At 51.8% G+C, this 24,074-nt stretch overlaps 1 protein-coding gene across 1 annotated transcript in view; it reads left to right on the top strand.

Annotated features, from left to right (window-relative positions):
- Positions 1 to 7,890, top strand: part of Edn3 (endothelin 3) — a 45,517-nt gene extending 37,627 nt beyond the window's left edge. The window contains exon 5 of the mRNA XM_023707528.1: positions 6,974 to 7,890. Coding sequence (XP_023563296.1) covers positions 6,974 to 7,043 — 70 coding nt within the window. The 3' untranslated portion in view covers positions 7,044 to 7,890. The remainder of the gene's footprint in view (positions 1 to 6,973) is intronic.
- Positions 7,891 to 24,074: the final 16,184 nt, after the last annotated feature.

The raw sequence follows: 24,074 nt of genomic DNA, 5'->3' as shown, positions 1-24,074 counted from the left end.
CCAGTAGCTCCTGTCAGTTGTGGCACCCAGGAGGTCTCCACATATTGCCACATTCCTGGGGACAGCATCAGCGCAGGAACTGCCGCCTCATGGGCAGGCCAAGAGGCGCCCAAGATGCCACTCTCTGTTACTGATTTTCCAAGCCAAAGCCTAGGACCATCCTGCCTGCTCACCTGACGGACTAGGAGCTGGCTCTGGGATCATGTGTCTTGCTGGGAGGATGGGCCATGTGAGGCTGGGGGCAGAGGTCACGCAGAAAGTGACAGCCCTACGGCATAAGGCGGTGTGTGCACAGCGGCAATTCAGACCACTTGGGAGGCAGAGGCAGGATGATCATGAATTGAAAGCCAGCCTGGGAAATTCAGTGAGATCCTACCCATAATAAAGAAGGCCGGGCATGTAGCTCAGGGACAGAGGTTTGCCTCCTAGGGAGGAGCCTTAGGATCAGTTCCTCAAACAGCAATAAGCAAACAAAGCACTTTTCAGGTTTTTTCTGATCTGAATTTTGTTTCATTTCTGTCCCCAGACAGAGCCCAGGTGAACTCTGGGGGAGTCTACACAAGCTCTAGCACCTTCCAATACAGCCACCTTAAGGCTGAGGTCGCCCTCAGGTTACCAGGTCAAAGAGCAGAGGGTGAGTCACCCGGATGTGGGTGGGGGTGGGGCTGCTGGGGCGCTTCATCCTAGCTCCGGGTAAGAGTAGACGGTTCACAGCGCGGCATAGGTTACCAACACCGATGGCACAGAGACACCCGTTTATATTTGGGGATTCAGTGTTCTTACAAGGAGAAGAGAGGACCCCACACAGAGAGAAGGCCACATGATGGAGAGAGCCAGGATTCCATGGGTACTAGCTTTGTTTTCAGGATCCAGAGCACCATAGTGGATCTTTTCTGAGGATGGCAGGAGAGCGCTCACCCCAGGCTGGCTTTGAGAGTGGATTTCCAGCCTCCTGACCTGGCGAGCACCAGTAGACGCTGCTTCAAGGCGTGCAGTGCGGCCCTAGGGCAGCCACAGGGGTCTGTCTCACAGGGTCTCTGCAGCAAAATTGACCTGGATCCACCTTGGCAAATGAAAGTGAGGAGGTGTTTCATTGGAATTCATCGCCCATGAACAGCAAGCGAAAGGTGCTGTACCTGACACTGTTTATGAGGACCAGGGGACCCGGCTCCTAACTCCCTCACTCTAGGGAACTTATTTTTTGTGGGGCAGAAATGAACACATGCCCGTGCCTTTTTCTTTGAGCCCAGGCCCTCATGCATGCTAAACATTTGCCACACCCCTGCCTGAGTTACACTCCCAACCCTCCCCTTTTAAACTTCATCTTGAAACAGTCTTGCTGTTGTCCAGGCTGACCTTGAAGCTGGGATTCTTCTGCCTCAGCCTCACCGGTACCTGAAATTACAGGTATATGCCGTTGCACCTGGCTCATACATACTTCAAAAAATATGACTTTCAGTTCAGGCACATGCTCGGAAGAGAACAAAATGGCACAGCCTGTGTGAAACAAAGGATGTTTGGGAAAGGCCTGAAGAGGGAACAGGAGCAGAGGCCCAAAGAGTGGCAAGTGGGCCTGCAAATAATAAGAAATGTTTCCCCTTTTAAGACATTGGGTTTGGGAGCTTGTTTGTTATACAGCAAAAACTAACTGATACACAGTGGCTAGGCCCAGGCTCAGAGAAGAACTACCAGGTGGTGGTGGATGCAGAGTGAAGAGAGCTAGACCTACCTGACCTTTGTGCATCCAGCATCCATTATACTATACCAGAAGCAGCAGGATTCAGTCATGTGTAAAGCCTTGCCGCGGGAGCAAGCTTCACGTCCCTGGAATGGTTGTGCGCGGCCCAGAATCTCCCCAGTTGCCCTCCTCTCCCAGGCTGAGCAGCAAGAGAACATCCAGGTATGTTTGTCGCACAGACTCTGTTTCTTCGCACCTTGTGGAGGCGCCTGGTTTTTGGAAATGAACATATTGAGGCGAGAGAACACAACGGAGACAACGACGCTAAAAGCAGCTCTAATGGAAGTGGCAGCAGAGCTCATTGAGGGGAACACATGGCTGGGAGGACCTCCCCGCTCTGGGCGCCGTGCCCCACGTGACAGGCGCAGATGCTCGTGCTGGAGTCTGGTGCCAGGGAGGGTGCGGTAGAAGATGTGGTGGCCCGAACCATGAGCTCGGAGCCGAGCGTGCTTCTCGCCACACCCTCTCCCCTCCCCCAGCTTTCTTGTAGTTCTGGGGATCCAACCCAGGGTCTCCCTTGTGCTAGGAAAGTGTTCTACCGTTGAGCTACAGCCCTAACCCGTAACTCTTGCTCTTAGCAGCTGCAGGAGCTTAGGCTGATCACTGAACTTGTGAGGGTGTTGCGTTCCTCATCGTAGGAGAAAGACAAAACTTGAGGACAGGCAAAAGACGAACAAGCTGCTCCTCCCATTCCTCAGACACGTCCTCTTGTGCCATAGGCGCTCGACAAATCCCAGCCAACTTCACTGTAAACATAATCGCTGGTCTTCGACTGCAGACTCCCTGCCAAGCGTTTCACACTGCAAGTCAACCCAAGCTCTCCGGAGAACCGCGCCCAGCAGAGTACACACAAGCAGGGAGGGGACGAGAGGGTTCTATTTTAGGGAGTTGGCACACGTGGTGGTGAGGGTTGGCCAGCCTGAAATCTGGAGGGCAGACCGGCAGGCTGGAAGCACAGGCGGGATTTCTTTGTCTAGTCTACAAGCAGAATTCCTTCCTACTTGGGAAACCTCAGCTTTTGTTCTTAAGGCCTGCGTCCAACTAGATGAGGCCCATCTGTCTCGCTGAGGGCAGCTTCCTCCCAGAAACAAGGCCCCTGAGAGGTCGGGAAGGGGCCCAGACCCCCGTGAAGGAGAGCCCTCTGTGATGCCCAGTCCCTCTGACTGCGGGCCTGGCTCAGGGTGGTGGGTTTTCCTTGTGGGAGTAGGTTCTATTACACAGGCAAGAGATCTGCAGATGAATTAGGGCTATTTATTAGCTGTCTTTGAGTTAGGTAAAAGGGAGGTTATCTAGAGGGCCTGACCTAACCACGTGCACCATTTACATCTGGGTCAGAGGTCAGAAACAGAAATGAAGCATAAGGCGGAAAATTTTTGTCGCTGGCCTGGTGCTGAGAACAGGCTAGAGGAGCGGAGAGAGGCTCCCTGACATCTGGAAGTTAGGAAGTAAGGGCCCTGTCCTGTGAGCCTAGGAAATGGGACATGCTTGGAATCAAGGTGGGCCCTGGAGCCTCCCAAAGGAGCGCAGGCTGGTCTGCAGCTTGGTCTCAGCTGTGGAGGCAAAGCAGAAAGCCTGGGGTGTGCGTTGAGTCCCGTACAAGCCACAGAGTGTGTGGCACAGATCACGGGGTGAGGACTGGACCACTCCATGGGGAAGCAAGTCTTGCCTAGTGACCTTCACCTGCAAGCGTGGCTTCGTGAGCTCGTGACCCACCCATGCCTTCACCGGGTGCTGCCTCGGTCTTTGAAGTGTCTGACTACAGGCGGGGTGCACTCTGTGGCCTCTTGGAATTCTTCAACATTTTTGAACAAAAGCTCCTTACATTTTTATCTGGTCCCAGGTCCTGCAAATTCAGTTGCTGGGGCTGCATTCAAGAGAGAAAGCTTGTACACTTACTGTGTTCTGGGCACTGAGAGGGTGAGATGGATAGGGTCTCAGCCACAGAGGATTTCCACACCCACATGATTGCTCCAGATTGCCATGGTGGGAAGGGCTCTCACTCAGAAGCACAGCAAGGTGAGGATCTAGAGGAGGGGAGGAAATCCCTCTGAGGGTGCCAGGAGGAGGCAGCCAAATCAAGAGTGAGAGCAATAGCTGATGCAAAGGTCCTGTGGTCAGGGATGCCAGGCATTTAAGAACGTTGAGCAGAGGGAGATGTATTCAAGCAGTCAGAAGGGACTGCACAGGCCTTAGAGGCTGAGATGTGGGAGTTGGGGGGACATACTGAGTGGCAGGTGGTGTATTGGTTCCAAAGGGGTTTGGGGGCCAGGGAGCAGAAGAGGGTGGGAAGGGACAGGTGACCCAGTGAAGGGTACAGCAGTGGGACATAGGGGCAGCAGACAGGAGGCTTCTAGGTAGCACTCGCAGGCAGGGGAGTGAACGAGTGTGTACAGCATAAGCGGCTTGTCCAGGCTAGGGTGCTGCATCTCGGCTCCAGCTGCTAGGTGACAGCTGAGGCCACCTTGCAGGAGTGGAGAGAGGAACAGTTGTGTGGTCTCTGTCATGTGCCTGCAGCTCCAGAGGTAGGCTTTCCACATGACAGTGCCACCTCTGGAACAGCACGTTTCATGGCTGGTGACACCTGCTTGGCACGGCCTACCAGAAGGTTCCTCGCTCTGCCTGTGGCCCATCTCACCCAAGCACCTTTGCTGCTTGATTTTTCTGTGAAATCTTCCTTTGGTTGTCAAGAAGGCTGTGCTTTGAAAGTTAACTTTTCTAGGAGAGTAGATGCCTCCCTTCCCTCAGGTAGGGGGTGCCGCATGGGAATAACTTCAAGATGTAGGTTTGTAGCCTCGCTCCAGAGTTATAGAGCAAACCAAAGTGCAACCCACCCAGCCTTTCTTTATAGACTACATCAGTGACAAAAGCATAGGCCTGAGGGGTAGCTCGCGTTGCTGCTCCTGGACGTAGCCAGCCCAGCTCAAGGCGGTGGGACCACAGCAGCCTCTGCCCCCGCCGTGCTGTTCATGGTGTCCTGGAGAGTCCAAAGGGAAAGTTTGAGGCCGAGACTGGCCAGTGTGGGCACCAGGATGGCTGGAGGGGGAAATGGCCAAGGCCTATGCCCCAGCACCCTAATGGCTCCCACCCCAGGCTTCCCATGGCCTTTGTGACCAAAGACTGACTGATGGGTCTCTTTGGCCGAAACCCAAATCAAATGAAGCACATTTTGTGATATAAACCATGTATGGAATTCAAATGCCAGCGCCCACACATGAATCAGCACTGCCTAGTCATGCACAGATGGTCCATGTTCTGGGTACAGTGGCTGGGGAACAGTTGGGATAGAGATGACACGGAGCACAGAGCTCCAAACATGCTGCCCAGGAAACTTCCCCATGGTTGTAAGCAGCCTCAGCCCTGAATTCCTGCCAACCTTCCTCCGCCCCTTCCCAGAATCCTCAGGACCTCCTCTAAGGCTAAGGAAGCCTGGCTGCTGAGGCTCTCTGGACTGTGTCACCGCTTGCACAGGTGTTGGCTCTGGCTGGTCATGCCTCTTCCTGCCTCTTAGTCTGAGCTCAAACTGGTTCCCTGTGCCCTCAGTGCTCTTCCAACCCCTCCACCACCCGTAACACGGTCAGCGAGCTCCAGCTTCTTCCCAGATCTTGGCTGAAGTAGCTGCAGAGCTCCTCTCGCCCCAAATCAGGTCGTGTCCTGCACTGTGCACTTGGGAAGGAATTTGCTATGTAGCCACCCAGCAGAAGCAGGCTGCCATTCTCCCTTTCCTGGAGGGTAAGGCATCTGCATAAGCTGTCTGGAAAATTCTTTTACATGGGAGACTTATCCTATCTCCCCAATTTATTTATTTATTCAATCATTTAATCAGTGTGGTCTCATGGATATTTATTTTTGCTTTGGGTTATGATCCGATAACACTTTATGTGTTTTGTTGTTCAAATCATTCCAGCTTTGGCCACTGGGAACTCTTTTAGTTGGTTCCTGTGATCTTTTCAATCCACTCCATCATGGCGGGTGGAGGTTGGTACTATTTATTTCAGTATTTCCTAGATCTCCACCACAGAAAGCTGTCTCAAAATCATCTAGTATCTCTCTCTTCAGGTACTATGATAAGTGCCTTCTCCGAAGAGCTCTGGTGCCTGTTGGTGGATGCAGATCTTGGAAGCCACTGTTGGGGGCAGGTGGGCTCACTGCTCCCCTGGTGCCCTTGTCTCTGGCCCACATGTGCAGAGATCCCTGTGGCATCCGTGGCTATCAGTGCTGTCGTATGCAACTGCTGTACCTACCTCAAGTCCAGTCTGCGTTCACGTTGATGCCCCAACTCTACCATGTTGCTGCCTGGGTCATGCTAGCCTCCTCTGCCGCCCCACCTTACTCCAACAGTGAGGCGTGGCGTTTCCCCATAGGCCGCTCAGGCTCGCAGTGGTTCAGTTGCAGGAACACGAGTTGGGGTCAGAGTCAGTGTCCCCTCAGCCTTGCATGGGGAACTGCCTTGTGTGCTGGGTCCCAGGTCTCCTCAGGGCTCCTGCTGCCCTCTGTCTCCCCATTCTACTCCTCGCTGAAGTCCCTTGGGCCAGCACCTATTGGTGAAGCTGCTTCACATGGTGGCAAACATTTGGGTGTTGTCACATGTTCCACCCCTTCTGGGATAGGAGGTTATTTTGTGAATGGATCAGCTCTGACTTCCTGGAGGGTGGGGGGGAAGCCTGTGCAGGGGACAGAATGGTCCCTGGTCTTGCCTGTGTCCTTGACTCACTCACCGATGTGCTGCCATGCACAGCCTCTGCATCAAGCCCAGAGGACCAGACCCGTCTGGAGATACTATTCCTGTCTATAAAACTGAGGGCTGGTAGCCACCAAGCCACCAAGAATCCCCAGGGGACGGCCCTCCTCTGCCTCCAAGCAGCCACACTAGAGGTCAGGAAGATTGCTTTGCTTGATAAAGGGAATGAGTGCCTACTCTAGTTCATTTGGAGAATGACTCTTCGCACACTTTGGCGTTTCTCAGGCAGCACCTTCCCGGGCCTCCGCCTGTACCTCCTCTCAGCTTTCAAGTGGGAGCTTGTGGTTTGGAAGCCCTTGCCTGCCTATTTGCAGGGCTCAGACCTGGAAGGTGTGGTCAGTGAGGCCACTTCAGCACGCACCCTCTAGGGTGCCCAGGTGACTCAGACTGGAGCAGGGAGGCTGGTGGCCCCGGGTTCCATTTCCCACTTGAGCAGTGGGGGTTTTTTCCAAGGGACCTTAAGAATGTATTCTAAGAGTGCCTTTTATCTTTTCTAGGGATGAGTTTAATCCCTGGAAACAAGTATGGAAGAATCCAGACAGCAGAAATGGTGAGATGAGAGTTTAAAGGATCAGGCTTAAGGCCCTGGGCCACCGCAGCAGCACGTTCTTCCATGCTTCTTCCTCTTTCTCTGGGATGGGTCTCTAGCTAGATAGGCTCCTTCAACAGGTCGATTGTTTAACCTACGGAGAAACTAAGGGTCTGCCCTTCAGTGGCAACCCAGGAGCTAACCGGATGCTTAGAGATGTGTTGGAAGATGCGGGCTCAAGAAGAGCAGCTGCAGAGTCACCTTGGCTCCTCTACAGGCAATCCTTACCATATGAGGCCCTCCCAAGAGACCACAATTCCGGCAAACTCACAGGACCAGGATGCTATTTTACAGCTACCTCTACAACTCTGAGCCAATCAAAGCAAAGGTGATGATCACCATGGACACAAGAGCCACCTTGGTCCTCTGCACCTCTGCCACATGAAGTCTCCTCTTCGACCCTTTTGTCGTGTTTGTGCCGCTCCTCTGTAACATGACCTGGCAGTAGCTAGCAAGTGCACTAATCCAGTCCTGCACTGAAGTCTTTGTGCTCATCTAATTCCGGACTAGACTTCGCCTTCGCGGGGCAAGGGTGCACTGGCCACACAGATGGGCTGGGACATGGGCTCCAGGGCCCGGAGTTTTTGGGAACTTAGGGAGTGTAGCTTTGTCTGCAGGCTCCAGCTTTTCATTTGTAAGGTGAGGGTAATAGTCACCCACAACTCATAGGTATTATTACTAATTTGACTTTAGAGATGAAGAATTTGCATACTAAATTTTATAGATTTAATGTCACCCTTACATGTCTAAATAATGTATCAATTTTTCCATTTGCCCACCCACCTTACCTTCCTTCCTTCCTTCCTTCCTTCCTTCCTTCCTTCCTTCCTTCCTTCCCTCCCTCCCTCCCTCCTTCTTTCTTCTGTTCCTCTTAAGGTGTCCATCCATCCATTCGCCCTCCCACCCACCCATCCGTAATTAAATAACTTCATAATAGGAGGCTTCATATGAAGCCCTGGGAAATACAATAGTGAGGCCCCAAGGAAATCCTTATCTAATCATGGTGAGAAAAGACAATCGAATACCTGTACTTCTGCCCTACTTGAGTCAGGCCAGTAACAGGCTGTTTGAGTGCAGGAGCAGCTGGTACCTGTCCTGAGAGCAGGTGGACAGCAGTGGCAGGAACAGGCAGGCCATGGAGGCACTGGTGGAGGCTGTCAGACGGTCACCCTTGAACCTTACGTGCTAGCAAGCAACTCTGGTACAAGCCATCGCAGGTGGCACAAAGTTCTAAGAGGAAAAGAGACAAACAAGAAAAATGGCTTTCTCTCCTTCTGGAACTGTGGTAGCTTTTCACAATCCTGAGGCCTCAGCGTGGTTTCAGCTTGTTCTACCTCATGGAGCGTGGCCATTGCAATGAGGGCGCCTATCCGGAAAGCTTTCGCCTGGCAGGTACAGCCACCGCCCGCCGCCTTCCTCTTGAGCCAGGAGCTGTTTATACACCTGCGCCCGGGCACACATCCAGAATCGGGGACAGACACAGGGCTGCATCCCTGGACCGACCTGAGTTGTTCACGCCCTCTCCAGGGAGGAGATGGCCGAGCTGACGGAGCCTCGCTGGACGGCAGCAGTCTTCCCTCTTCTTCTTTCTGCCTGGGACCCCAGAGTGTCCTTCTCTTCTGCTTCAGCATGGATAGCTGTCCTTGAGACTTCTGGCTTTGCTTTTTTAAAATGGAGGAGGATTTTTAAAATTAAAAACCAAAGTTCTGTGTTATCTGTCTTTTGCCGAGCACCGTTGTACCGAGACACCGTGTCACCTGGTAAAGTTGGGGCTGGGGTAAGCAGTCAGGGCCTGGCTTCTGTCACCTCCTAGCAGCAAGCCAGGCTGGTGGAACTGGAGGAGCAGAAAGGCTCAGGGCACGACCCGGGGCTGGGCCACCTAACAATAGGAACCTCAGATTATCTGAAATATGGCCATGGCCACGCAGCCTTCTGCGAGGGTCCCTTCATGTCCTCAATGTCATGATTAATGACACATGGAAAGAAAGGGCAAAAGTGCCAAGGGCTGCCATTGTCACGGGTGTTATCTGCCAGCTGCAGGGCCCGGGGTGGCCCTAGAGGCACACAGAAACTTTTGCCAGGTAACTGCTGGGATCCAGGAAGGCAGGAGGAAAGTGCAGCCGTGGCCTCCCTGATCTCCACTTCCAGCCCCGCTTGGCTGCCGTGGAAGCAGGGAGCGAGCCGGCGCCAGCTTCCTCTGCCTGCTTACCACCATTGTGTGTGTGGCGGATGCAGCCCTCTCCCACTCCCTTGACCTCTTGCTCTCGCCTCTGCCTCTGCCTCTCCTGTCTCCCTCCCCCTCCTTGTCCCCTGTGAGCTCTACCTGCTCACAGACACCAGACCAAAGGTGACCACTGAATGCCAGGAGTTTGTGCCTCAAATCAGAGGGGGTTGCTGTTGGCGCCATGTGGGATCCTTAGGTGGGCTTAGAGTTTCTCTGTGAAAATTGTGAAGGTGGTCATACTGCACGGCATTGGAACCCAGGACAGGATGCCTGTGGGTATTTCCTCGAGGTCACATCTGGATACAGCTGGACTAGCAGGGCGAGATCATTGGTGGCCAGCTGGCCAGCGATGACCACGTGTTGATGAACTGGTGAGTGAATGCACAAGTGACAGTGGGCCACAGCGTCCCACATAGGGAGGACAGCAGAGTCATAGGAGAGCCTCATGGACACAGAATTAGCACAGCTCTGTACAGACATCTGTCGAGGAACAAAGCTTGGAGCTGAAAGACCTCTGATGGCTGGGGCAGTTGAGTGGCAGGGACCAGGCAGCGGGAAGTGTGGGCATACATCAGGTCCTTTCTAAGGACAGAGGCTTAGCTCTTCGAGAGCTTCAGGGTTGAGCAGGGACCGCCTCGCAGTTAACCAGTCACCAGCATGTTCCTGCTCATGGTCTTGGTGCGGCGAGGCCCAGCGGCTATGTCTGCATCCATCACAGTCATGAGGGGCCGGGGCGGGAAGGCTACACCCCTGGGAGAGCAATGACCTCCATTCCCTCGCTAAATCCCCATTTTTAAAAGGGTGTTGTAAATTAATGCACCAAATATTGAACCCTGGGCCTTGGCAGCAGAAGGGTGAACACAGCAGCACTTTGTCATGGTGACAGATCCAGCGGGCGTTCATTTTTAACAGGCGAGCGCCATTTGAATGAAGACAGCGGCCATCAGTTACATAAGCAGGTGTGCTGTTGTAGGCGTGCGTGGCGGCCGGGCTCAGAGGACCAGCTCGCTGCTTGCGGAAGGGTGTCTGTCAGCCACGGAACTTGGGTTCGCGTGATTCTCAGAGTGCTGAGGTGCGCTTGGAGGATCCATTGCAGGAATGAGAAGGAACTTCATCTCATCTACAAGCAATAGAGGGGGCCATGAAATTTTTGAAAAGCAGACACTTTGTAGTGTTAAATATATGTGCTCCTGGCTTATTTTGATTCAAAAATAAACTAATCAAGGCTAAAGGAAGTACAGTAAACGGAACATTTTCCTCCCCTCTTCAGTCCAACACTGTACTTGCCGGAAGTCTTCTCCACCTGTGTGCTCTCAGTCCTGTGTTCCTCTCTGGGATGCTGAAGCATTAGCTTTTTCCTCGCACCTGACCCCTGTCGTGGCTCCCTGAGGCAGTCACTAGCTTCAGGCCACTGTGTGTCTAGATAGTCACGCGGCACGGAAACGTGGAGCACAGCGGCCTCTGTGTTAGCTGCGTGGCCTTGTCTTGCTGTGGATGTGCCTCCAGCAACAGAAGCTGGGGCTGTAAGTAGCGCTACACAGTTTGCTTTGCTGAGCCCTAAGATATTTGCGTCTTAGGGCACTATCCTGGGAGAGGAATCAATCAGCCAGACAGTGCCTGTACTGTGTTCATTTTGAGGGACACCCAGGAGACAGCTGATCCTTGACACTTGGCGTCACCTTCGGGTCTACACACACCCCGCACTGAAGTCCTGCACACACTTCTCTCCGGCTGCCCCAGGCTGGGAGGCACAGGACCGGAGGATGCTCACTGAGGCAGGCTGGCTGGTAGTGAGTCCAGCTTCTTTTCCTGTGAGGGTTCTGTGCCTCTTTTTCCTCAACTGTGGAAAGAGGTGATGACTGTGCTTGGGGACTGACTTGAGGCTTCATGAACTCATGTCCCAGCCACTGGGATTCCCAGATGCACAGAGATCCAGGGTGGCACTCGGGACACGAGCGAGCTGGACTCTGGGCAGCCTCGCAGGGGTCCGCCGAGGTGTGCCTTGCTCTCTATGCTGAGCAGGCTTGCTATTCCAGCAAGGCCCCCTGCCCCCATCGTTTCTCCTTTGAAGTTGTAAGCCCCAGAAACGTGATGTTGTGTTCATCGACTGGACAGGGGCCAGAGACAAGTGAGCACAGCTGGATACATCACAGAGGAGCTCTGTCCCTTCTGCTCTTCTAGTTAACCTCAACATTTCGTTGATTCTTCTTACAAAAGCAAGAACCTCGCTACCCTTTTGAAGTCCCGAGGCCTGGGCTTGAATTCCCATCTGCTGCTTCCTGACTCTGGGAAGAATGCCTTGGCCTCCTGTGCCTGCGGATCTCACATCGCGGAGGTGCACAGAGTCAGACTCTGCCAGCGCTCCGTCCCTCGTCAGTGCTGACCCCGGCCCAGGGCGGAGGGCCAGCGCACAGGGAGAAGAGTGGTTCACGTCCTCCTGCCACTGAAGAGCCAGGCGAGTCCAGGGGCTTGGCGAAAAGATACTCTGCTCACAGTGGCCCCAGAGTTGAGCAATTTTCTCACAGTCTTGGAATTCATCCAATACTTCTGACCTTTGGATTCAAGGAATAATTAATAGGGTACTTTGGATGGCGCTTGAAGTGTCAAGTTTTTAATTAATACGCCAGACTGAATATACTCAGCTGGACATTCTGCCCAGTCCATCCAATTACCCAGCCTCATTATGCAATTCAATTGCGTTTTCCATTACTCAGTGATTTTGCTAAATGGGCATCCATGCTGCAGACGGGCAGACCGTGCCAATGTTGATTAGAGAGCATACTTTATCACCCAGCAGAGGCCATGCCTGGGGCTGTAAATCTCAGGCTGGACATGGCTCCTCTGCAGTCTCCAGGTGGGGGACAGAATTGTCTTTGGAAGCAGCATTTTATCCATCAAGCCTCCTTCCAAACTTCCACTGAGTCTTGCCTTTTGTTTAATTGAATTGCCTTTCCCTTGCCAACTCCCCCCTGTAATCACAATCAGGGACTCCTCCTGCTTTAATAGCTGAAATAGATGTACCAGGTTTTTCACCTTCCCTGGGTGCCAGAATGGCACAAAGTGACGTGCTTGCTGGCGCACGTCAGCCGCAGGAGGAGGTCATGAGCCATCCGTGTTCTTGCTGGTTCCGGGTGAGGCCTGGGCCAGCTCCACCTTCTCTCCCTTGGAGTGGCCTCCAGCCTCCGTGGGAGGGAGATGGAACAGGGAGCTCATCTGTTTGTCCCCCATGTTTGTTTTCAGGGTTGAGTATAATTCCAAGGGGGTAAAATGCTCCTCTCTCTGTAGTAATGAGGGTATTATTTTAGATGCAACCATTTGCTTCAGTTTCTCTTAGCTCCCCAGCTCTGGATCAATCTGTGTTCCTAAGCCAGAGTATAGGTGCAGCAAAAGAAAAAGAGAACTAAAAAGTAAATAAAGACACAACAGGCTGCATCCCCTTCCTGCATAGGGGCTGGTGCGCACCAAGTACATGGCAGGCGCTTCCCTTCCATCACCTCCAGGCCTCAAGAAGCACAAGTTTGGGTGAAGCACTTTTTGAATCTTTTGTAGAATCCTTGCCACGCTTCCCCCTGAAAAAAGTGTTTTGGCCAGCTGTCTGTAGAAGGAAAAGCTGAGGCTCTGTGAGGTTAGAGCCTTGTACCAGGCCACACGGCAGTAAGGGGCTGTGAAGCCCCACTGGGGCTGAATCTTGTGTGTGACACCTGCGTGTGTGCGGAAAATGTCTACAAAGCACACACACATGCCGCGTGGCCACGAGCCCAAGAACAGAGCTGCAGATCTCTCTGCATGGCAGATGCCCGATGCCCAGGAGCCAAAGCAGAGACTGAAGCTCAGTTAAGTCCAAGCAGTCACTTGCTTTGCAAAGGCGTAGGGTGGAGTGTTGCATTCCTCAGAGCCTAGAAACAGAGAACGGCGAGCTCCACACTGTTCAGCACTCAGCACCCTGTCCCTCGTGTTGGGCTTGTTCTCTGGGCCCTACGCTGCCGGCAGGGTCTGCTTCCAACCCAGCACACTGAACCAATCCACTGTCTGTGTGTCTAATTGGGCTGGTGTTGACACTCCTGTTGGCAACCTCCCAGTGCGATTAGCAACAATTAACCTTGAGAATAAGTGAACTGGCACAAAGAGGAAAAGTTTCGCTGGTGCCAAGCCCAACAGACACTCTTTACAACCCCCATTTAGATTTTCTGGATGCTTCTAATGAGGGAAGAAGTTCTGGCGGCCCAAATAGACTGGTGGGGCAAAAATAAACCCCATTTATTAAGCACACACTGATGCCAGGCGTGGCACCCAGTGCTGACTGCACTCTCCGAAATTCCTTCCAAAAACTTGTGACATGGTCCTGCTATTGTGCCCTTAAAAAGCCCCAACATTTTAATTTTGAAATAATGATAGGATATTTCAGAAACAGTTAGTAGGGTGTTAGTAGGGTGCATCCTTGACCCAGTTTCCCCTCGTGGTGGTCTGGTGTCTGATGCAGAATCGCAACATGGTTCCATTCACAGCTTACTCGAGGGTCACCCCCTTTGCAGACCTGATCCTGTGCACGGGTGGAGGACTGTGTCGCTTGGTACCTTCCACCCTTTTTCACCAGTGAGGGCACCAGACGGCAGGAAAGCTCAGGGCCTTGCTGCAGATGACAAAGCCAGTAGGTGATCAAATCCAACTCCTTGAGGTCACATCCGTATTCATTTTGTTTCACAGATGTTCTTTCCATGGGGACAGGCCCAGGAGGGAAGACTGTACTTGTAGATGAATTTAGTTCTTGGACAAACTATACACTACAGTCAGTGGTAACAATGTGTTCTTGTTCATTTTCCTCTTCTAAACTAATATTCACAAAATTCCTCCCTGCCCATACTGGGCCTTGATAAAATCAACAAATAGGGAGGCGTCGAGAGGGGCAGCATCCCACCTGCAGCCATTCCAGGAGGGTAGCACGGGTGGAAAGCAGGGGCTGGGGGGAAGGTGACCCCTGTGGGCGCTAACGTTCAATGGCTTCAATTTAATAAATCACAAAATTAAAACCTGTTAGGGCCTTAGATTTGTTCTCGGAGCTGTTGGTGATTTAAAAGGTCACAGAACTACAGTCAATATTGAAAGAGAAGTTGCCTATTTGTGCTTAGGAGAAAGGGCGTGTTTGGGGAGAGCGAGACCCAGAAGAAGGCTGGGGAGGGGATCTAACATCCTCCTCTTCTCTTCCGGTGGTGGTGGGAATGTTACTGCAAGCTCAGTGAAAAAACAAATCAATGCCATTTCTGGTGCTTGTGAATTAGGGGCTATTTGCTGAGGCTTAGGGGGATTAAGGGCAAAGCCTGAGGATGAGCAGTAGGCAATCGCCACTGTGCATTTCTGTAGTATATGATCTGGAGGTGGGGTCCCCACCGGGCACCTGTCACCACCCATAGCACAGGGCGCAGGGGCGGGGTCAGCTGTGACGGTTGGGGCTGCGTGTTGGGGCAGCCCACCCTGGCCAGGCAGCAGCCTCAGCCCTCACTCCCAGCCCCTCCTGGCCACTGCCCTGCTCCCTGGTGGTGGCAGCAGAGACTGTGGGGGCTGAGCCCTCACTCCGTTCTGATTTCCAGCTGACAAAGGCCAAGGTGTGGGCCTGCAGCTGCCCCCATGCCAAGCAATCCCAGGGCTGTAATAACTACAATTTTCTGATTTGAAGGCAAAACCAAATAACCCAGAAGAGTAATTCCGGCTACATGCAGGCAGTCTTCTTCCCGAGCAAAAGTACAAATTGATTTTCCTTTCAGAAGCCCAATTTTGGGCTGCTCATCGACCCCCCTCTGGTGCTGCCCACCGCTTTCTTCCGTTCTGCTCAGGCACAATTAAGACTGGCCCAGGAAGTTGCTTGCTTCCCCTCTCACCTTTGTTGGCTAAGCTCAGCCTTTATGCAAAGGAGATGGCAAGGCCTGCTGGCTCCACTTCCACAGGCAGGGCTGCCGTGGAGGCACTGTTTCTGCCCTTCCAGAACCATCCACAGCCCAGCTGTGTCAGGCCGGGCAGCTCACACCTTCAGGGCTTTCTCTTCTTCAGCCTTCACACCTGCTCTTTATCAGAGGCATCTCCGAACTGTCCACCCTGCTCACAGTTCCTGGGGGCTCCCACTGCACTCAGTAGGGGCCCAGAGTTGGGACTTGGGGTGAGCCACTCCTTCTTGCTGTGCCTACTCAGCCACAGGACAGCCTGTGGTGCCTTCAGGATCAGTGTCCACTCCGGGGCCTTTGCCCATGCTGTTTTCTGTGCCTGGGGTTCTCCTGTGCCCACTACCAGCCCTTGGCTCCCAGCCCAGCTGTTGCCTCCCCTGGCCTCACCCTTAGAGAGCCCTGCTCTTCCTTCCAGTGGCGCCACCCAGATGAGCCCCTCACAGCCCCTTTTCTCACCTAGAGTTTGCTTGTCTTTCTGCTTGCTATCTCTGAATGCACCTCTGTCCCTTGCTGGCTGTCACTGCTGGATGTGGAGGAAAGGCTAGGGGGACACAGAAGCAGATTCTGGGCCCAAGTGAGCACTGAGATGCTGCAGCGGAGCTGCATGACCCTCCAGGGCCTGTCTCAGCAGTGACATTTTACAAGTCTGGCTTCAGCTCTCTCAAGCTCCTCATTTTACACATGAGAGAGCTGAGGTCTCAGCGGGGCAACTGTAACACCAACACCCTCCTCTCAGAGCCATTAGTGGGGTCTTTAGGCTGCCTCCTCACTCCAAGGGTACCTCAGGCAGCCTGAGAGCTGAAAAGGAGGTGTCTTCTGCCACAGGTCCCTGTGCCAGACAGCTGGAGGCCTGTGACAAGTGGGGCTGCCTGGCTCTGTCAGTGCCCAAGCCCCTGCAGTGGGGCCGTGAGCTGGCTCTTCCCACTGAAATTAGGCTCGCTCTCAAGGCAGAAAGGGTCAGAGAGAAAGCAATTACAGGAGACCATGGATATCAGAGCTGTTTTCCAGACTCTTAAATGAGCTCCTTCAAGCCTTGGTGAAGAGTTAGCTGCCTGTCAGCTTGTCTCCCTGCATGCCCAGTACTTTACACCTCTCCTCTTTGCAGGCTGCATTGGGGGCTCCATGCTGTACCGTGGAGTCAGTCTTTTCTGCCCCAGCATGTTATCCAGCTACTCTCAGAGCCAAGCCACTTTGTCTTGACATGTGGCTGCCACTGGGGTGACACAGGAGGCCCCGAGTCTCTTTCCTGCTCTTTGTCCACCATCAGGGACCCTGGGTAGAGCAAACACCATTTGAACCATGGCTTTGCTGACATCTGCTTCCACGGGTCCCTTCCTTTGGCTGTAGGGCTGACCACAGGCTTGGGACTCCCTTTTTGTCCAGAAAGTTTTTTTGTAAGCTTTTTATTCACTTCAGGCTGATTCTGTTCCTCCTCTGAGGGAAAGAGTCCTGTCAGAGGACACTGGGGGTAGGGAAGAGCCAAAGACCCAGGTGCTGCCCTCACCCTGCTATAGGCTGGCATGTGGCAGGGCAACCAATCCTCTGGGGCTGCCTACAGCCATTCTTCCTGAGATGGCAAACAGGAACCACTTGAGGGGCCATCAGCCCCTGTTGATGTGCATCTAAGAGCATAGGGACCCAGCCCAGGGCAGATGCATGCTGGCCACCCATTAGTTGTTATGGAAACTCATTATCCCAACAGGCCATTCAGCTGAAAATATAAACAGTTTCCCAAAAGGTTTTAGTGAAATTCATGGGTGACTGGAACGATGACATGACCAGAGAAGGCAGGAAGTTCCCGTCTTGCAGCAGGGGCTGAGCCTGCTTCCTGTCAGGTGGCCCTGTTGTTCATCAGCTCCAGCAAAACGAGGCCAAGCGCATGGCAGGCTCTCCCGGACCCCGTGACTCCTCCGGCTGAGGGCCAGTTGCTTCTTTCTGACACCATCCTGCAGGGAAGGAAAAATTAAAAACTGATGTGGCCCCTCAGGGTTCCCTGAACAAATTCCTTTTACAAAGCTAGGTGCAGAAAAATATCATGTGTCATGACTTTCAATTATGACAATAATAAAGCCATTGACTAATACATCATTGATGATGATGATTGTTATGTTATTTGTTATTAATACTTGATTATTATTAATTGTAATTATTAATAGTAATGTAGAGTGCCATCAGATGCCAGACCTCCAGTGTTTCAAAAGCTATAATTCTAATTGCAACTCTATGAGATAGGCACTGTCACCCATTTTACAGGTAGGTGAGCTGTTGTGTCTTTTATTATCCTATTATTCCAATAAAAATGTGACCTAGACCTTGGGCCAAACAAGGCTTTAAGGCCTCTCTCTTTCTCTGTAATCCAGCGAATATTTACGGCACTTCTGCAATAAGTTATGGTGCTAGAAGCAGAGCATTCGTGTACAGTCCTGTGGTTGGTCTACTTCCTCTATATGACCCCCTCTTGCCTAGTCTTCAAACCCTGGACATCATTTTCTCCCAGGAAACCTTTCCTGATCCTGCCAGTGGAGGTCAGGGGGCTTTCTTGGTGCTCCCAGAGATTCTGAAACTCAGAGATTTAAGGTATGTGTCAATCGCTTGTTTTGAAATTGTGCCTTCTTCTAGGCTAGGAGCCCTTCACAGCCTGAAACCATATTTGGGGAGGACACAAAATAGGCAGTGGATATTTGTTGGATTTATCACCAGGAAAAAGCCGCAGGAGGGCTGGGTATCTCATATGTACCACTGTATCTGCACTAGAATGTTTAGTCCACAGTGGAGACAAAATATGTTATTTATATTAAGGATGGGTGGGGGATGGATGATTGGGTGTTTAATGCTTAGATGTTGGCTAATGATTAGATGTTGGTTAGTGGACGGAAGGATGGAAGAAAGGACAGAATGAAAAATGCATGATCAGATGGGTGAATGGATGAATGGATAGAGATTTGTATAGTTGAATAGGTGGGTAAACAAAATGTTGGTTATTGGGATAGAAGGCGGGATGATGGAACGGATAGATAGCTGAATGATGACTGGATGGGCTGCCAGATGAATGGATGTGGATGGGTGATTGAATGCATAATGCAAGATTGTTAGGATGGAAGGTTGGATGGGATGGTGGGTGGATAATTCAATGTTGAATTGATAGACGAACAGCAGAAAGCTGTTATCAAAGTTAATTTCCCTAAACAACAGATTCTGGGCTGGCGTTTTACATGCAGAAAGACAGTAAGTGTCTGCAGTTCTGAGCCTTGTACACAGTGGGAAAAGAAGTCTTGGCAGAGGGAAGAGTCCACTGGCGATGCAGTTGTAGCGCAGGCCTCAGGGAAGCTGGAGTTGGGGTAGCCCCTCCAGTGGTCATTGGGTGCTCGGTGGCCCTGGGGAAAAGCATGCAGCACCCAGGAAAGAGTCGGGCTGAGACTCTCCAGAATGCAGCAGTGCAGGAGCTGGGTCAATGAGTGCTTCTGTCCCCAGGCAAAACCTGGCCAGCGTGCCAGAGCTTCAACTCTACTTTACCCTTGTGTCACTCTTATCCACTTGCTCAGCTCCTCCGGGACCCTCACAGCCACTTCTGAACCCAAAACCTCCTACCCCACTCCACTGAAACATATCTACAGGCCGCAGCTGATAGCTCGTTACCTCTGTCTTCCGCCACCCATCCCAGATCCCCTGTCCCCTAGCAGATGCCTTTGACCCTAGGAGGCTTACCCAGGGAGGCAGGTGAAACTCAGCTCTGAACGTCTGAGCCACACACACACCCCAAGTTTTTCTTATGTCATCATTGTTCTGCTTTTCACTGACTGTCAAAAGCAGGTGAAGGAAGACCAAGGGACATCCCACAGATAGCCACCCAAGCATGAAGCCCAACAGCTCATCCCCAGCATGAAGCCCAACAGCTCATCCCTCCTGATGATCGAGGTCTGTCATAGAGTAAAGCTGGTGACTCTTCTTGTTGCCTACAGGTCTTTTAGCATAAAAAGCACCAAGTAAACCAGAGTTCAAAGTTCAGGTGGGCAGTTGCTCTGATCCTCAGCACAAATGTCTCCCTCTAAAGCCACAGAGCCATGAACAACAGACAAGGACCACAAACTCTCACAAGTGGCTCACTGGTGGTGATGATAAGTGAGGCCACATTTAGACCCATCCACTGGATTTCTGGAACTATGTATGCTACTAGTGGGAACACTGTACCACTGATGGTCATTATTTAGCAGTGTGCTATGCATGAGAATGGTGCTGCAGCCTCTCAAGACATCACCTGAAGACTGGCACCTTGGATGAGCCATTCTGTCCTTCCATCACTGTGACCTCTAGGTAATGCACTGCATGACAGAACTGGTAAAGGCCGTAGCAACGGGCTGGCTCACATAACATTTGGTCAAGGAAGTGTTGCCTCAAATGTTCATATCTCTTTTCTCATAGCCTCTGACCAACCAATCAAGCTGTGCGCCCCAGCCCACAGTCCAGGCATAGTCTTATACTCAGCTATGTTTTTTCCTTTCCCAAACAAAAATGAACTGCCATTCAGTATGGCTAGTGAGCGGGTGGGCAGGAGAGCAGAGCACCTCTCTCACTTCTCTAGATCTCTGCTTATCTGCTGCCATCTCTGCTGCTGCGCCACCTTCATGGTTTGACTTTTGCTGACCCCACTCTGACCCTTTCTCTCCATCCTTTTTCTCTTCTTCAAGCACTTATGACACATTCTGTGCTTCCTTAAAATCTCTCCCCATCACCAGGCCCTAAGGAGAATGAGTACAAGACGTTGTCCTGTTCATAGCTGAACTTGCAGTGCTACTAAAGTCCCTGGCAGGTGGCTGCCTACCAGATGTTGTCATGGTGGATGAGTGTACAAGCCAGACAGAAGTGACCTCCTGCCCTCAGCGAGTTAGGGCATAGAAGGGTGAAAGCTGTGGGCAAATATACAAAAATAAATACATACCTGCCAACTATGACATCTGCTGTGACGGCAGGGCCAAGAAGAGGACCTTGCGCATGGCCCACATAAGACGGTCTGAGAACTTCTTTGGGAAATGGCACTTAAATTGTCGCCAAGGAATTGTTACTACAGACAAATCAGCTCTACAAGAGCCCTTCTCAGACACTACCTCTACTTACCCCATGGCCTGGCACAAATACCCACTATACATGTAGTGCCATATTCCCAAAAGGCATGTGCTAAATACACATAGTCCCGGTATTCCTGAGAGCTAATTTGGAGGCTTTCCAAGTGCCTATCAGTTGCACAAGATGTGAGCTAACCACAGTGATTCCCACAGCACAATACTGTCCGACGCACACTAAGAAGCTCTCCATAACTCCTTGCGATGTGCATGAGCTCACCAACATTCAGGGTCAGAGAAGCCAGGTATAGAACCAGGTGCCTTTTGGCTGGAACTATAGCTTAGTGGTGGAGCACTTGGCTGGTGTGTGTAAGGCCCTGGGTTCCGTGCCCAGCAGCACACCCGGGTACATGGAATGTTTTTCAAAAGCATGTTTTGAATGGTTCCATTTAACAGACTTGCCACCTGGATAAATCAATCCCTAGCAGCCCTCCTTGAAGGGTCAGTGGCTGGCAGCCTGACCCTGGGTTCATCACACTTGTGCCCAGGGCGGTGCCTCCTGTGAACTGAGTGTGCTGGAAGTGGGCAACTCTGCACATGTGCCACCTGGGGGGAGGCAAGGTCACCGGTGAAGTTATTTGTCGAGGATGAGAGCCAGCTCATCCTCTTCTTCCTGCTGCTATCTTCCTCAGAGCAGGGCTCACTCTCTGGGAACCCTTCCACCTTCTCTCTAGATGCTCTTCATCCTCCACTTAATGGCCACTAGTCACTGACCCCCAAAACTGGGTCACCCGAGCAATGGCTCCTCAGAAAAACTGCAACTGCCAGGACCCCTACAGTCCCAGAAGCCAGCCAGACCAGGGACCATCGAGTGCCGGAGTCGCTATGGATTTAAGATCCTGCAAGTATAGGGAATGGATCCCGAATTCCAATCAAACTTGCTGAAGCAATCAGCTGGGCTTTCCTTGCTGACAGCTGGGAAACCATGCTCACGGGGCACAGACATCTTACTGCTGTATTTTCACTTGAGCAACGCACGTTACTGTTTAGTTTTGGGGATGAAAACAGTCCATAGATCAGTGAAGGCAAAGTGACCTTGCAGCTGAGCAAAAGCCTCCTCCTATCTCATCCTCCTCTGGTGTCGCTGCTTTACCCAAATTCTAATGACCTTACTTGTCATTGATTGATCCAGGACCTCCCTGGTGTGCCTGCACTGCAGGAGCTGCTTGGCATTTTCCAGCCTGGCCTCGCAGGCCTGGGTTCTAGGCTCAGCCAGCCTGCCACCAAAGCAGATGCTTCACATTATTTAGAGCTGCCGCAGTGGCCTCATGTACAGTGTCTTTAATTGATGAAATGAAAACACATATCAGGAAGAGGCGTGGTGTGCCCAAGAGACTCATAAAGGAGGTTGTCAACAGGGCATGAAGCAGCCAGCCAATCAATCAGTCAGTCCATTTGATTGAGCCCCTTCTCAGCCTGTCACCAAATCAGCCCGCAGTCAGCTCAGCCCTGAGCCATGCAGTGTACAGGACTGACATGGAGGAACAGATTTCCAAAGAGCTGGGCATCTTCCAGGTGTTAGAGGACACACTCACATCTGCGGTAACACAGTTCAAGACCTGTAAGAATGAGATGATGAAGAGCACCGGGGCGAAACCATGCTCAGACCTCTGGGGGAAGTACATGAGGATTTGCATTGTCTGAGGAGGTGGGCCAGAGGGCAGCGACTACGGAGGTGCTGTTCAGCCGTTACCTGGCTCTGCTTGCTCCATTTGGGTCATCTCTGTGGGCTCTTGTCTGACCACCCCACACCTGACCTTTGTCTCCCTGCAGTCCAGTTAGTGTCCTCAGGTCCCAGGCTGTCGCGAGACCTGATGAGGCAACAGAGATGGGAGCTCTAAATTCCTGGGAAGGGGGAGATGCCACAGAGAAGTGGTGGGGCAGAGGGGTCAGGTGAGGGCAGGAGAAGTAAACATTCAGAAATGGAAACAGGCGGAAGGTCAAGACCACATCCCAAGACCACAGCGGTTTTAGGCTCGGGCTCTGGAGGTTGAGCCCCAGTTGGGGCCCAGCCAGCTCTGTATCCATTAAAACCATTTCATCAATCACCTGAGTCACGCTGGACGCCCCACTACCAGGCGGGCTCCAGGGTACCTTTCTCCCTGTAAACAAAATTCCATCACTGATAACATAGGCCCTCCTCGGCCTTGATATGTTTCTTGGACAGGAATTCCAAGGCTGACAAATGGCATGTCTAACTGTCTCCTTATTAGGCAATAAAATATCCAGAAGTGTTAATGTATATGGAACCATTCCATATGTGTCAACCACATCTTCAACAAAACTCTAAATTATTCTCGGCTTCCTTTTCCGCAGCAGACTGTGGAAGGGAGGCACTGTTGAAGTGGGGACATTAGGAACACAGGAGACCTTGGCAGTGGGGACCCTGCATGCAGACAGTGATTTAAAGTTAAAGAAACTGGCAGAGAAGCTGGCTTGAAACCCAGCCCTGGGAAATCATGTGAGGTGCTTCCCCAGCCCCCATTTCTGTTTGTGTGAGCTCTATTTATATTCAACAACATGGTCACGTTTAAATTACAGCTCTATGAATTCTATTATTTATACACCCTCAAATCACCAACCCAATCAAGGTATGGAACATTCCCTAACCTAGAAAATTTGCTTCTCTTCTACCTCACTACTGCACCCTACCTCATCGGAGCCAACCAATATTCTAATTTCTACACCATAATTAATTTAGTTTGTTCTTGGACTTTATGTGGGTGTGAGGATACAGATGTGTCTACTCACCTGTGACTCCTTCCACTCAACATGGTGCTTTAGAGATGGCTATGTTCAAGTGGGTATCAGCAATTTGCTTGTTTTTGCTAATAATTTATTGTACACACATCCCTCAATCTATTTACTACTATATTGTTCTACATTTGAGATTGCCCTAGTGTTGGGCTTCGATAAATAAAGATGTGACAAGGCTATTCTTGTGCACGCGTTTTCATTTGTGTTGGGAAAATCCTTATGAGTGGAATAGCTGGGCCAGGTGGTTCCTATACATTAAACTTTACTTAGATCTGTCCAAAAGTTCCAAGCTACAACTGGTGGTTTCCAAGAATTCCTGTGGCCTCAAGTCCTTTTTGACCCTGGTTGTATTCTTGTGTGAGTGTCATGGCGTCTCCACCTCATTACACTTACCTTTGTGGGAAGAGGTGAACTTGCTGTTAGAGTCAATTCTTTCTTCCACATGTGCTGTATGAGTGTGAGCAGGCAACGCCCCGAGCTGCAATGGAAGCGTGTGAGCAAAGACTTTCAGTAAGTACAGTGGAGGATCTCCTGAGAAAGGAAAGTACCACCAGGCCGTGGGCAGAGGAGTGGCAGCTCTGGGTAGTGCCTGTTTCTTCAAAGCCCTCTCAAGGTGTGGACCAAGCCAGGCCAAGGGAGGTAGTCACGGGCCCCCTTTCTCTAGTTCTATTCCTTTTTCTTCACTGTGTCAAGATCACCTAGGCCTCACCCCACAGGATGCAGAGCCGGGCCCCTTAGCCAACTCCTCCCACCTCCAGTGTCTCCTCTATATACACATTCTGTGGATATGTTCATGGCTGGGGGGCCATCGAAGACTAGGCATTACTGACTGAGGTGGTGGCCACCTGCTAGGAAGGGAGTCCCCAGGGAAAGGTCCTCGTGCTGTGTGTGGCCCCATGCAGAGCCAGTCGCTGGCATATCTCCAGCGCTCTGCCCACCAGGTCACTGTGCTGCCATTGGTGGTGGTGTTGGCTCCCG

The sequence above is a fragment of the Octodon degus genome, unplaced genomic scaffold (assembly GCF_000260255.1).
Source record: "Octodon degus isolate 3935 unplaced genomic scaffold, OctDeg1.0 scaffold00296, whole genome shotgun sequence".
NCBI lineage: Eukaryota > Metazoa > Chordata > Mammalia > Rodentia > Octodontidae > Octodon > Octodon degus.
The sequence above is the reverse complement of the archived record's forward strand: the minus strand, read 5'-3'. Positions and strand labels throughout refer to the sequence as shown.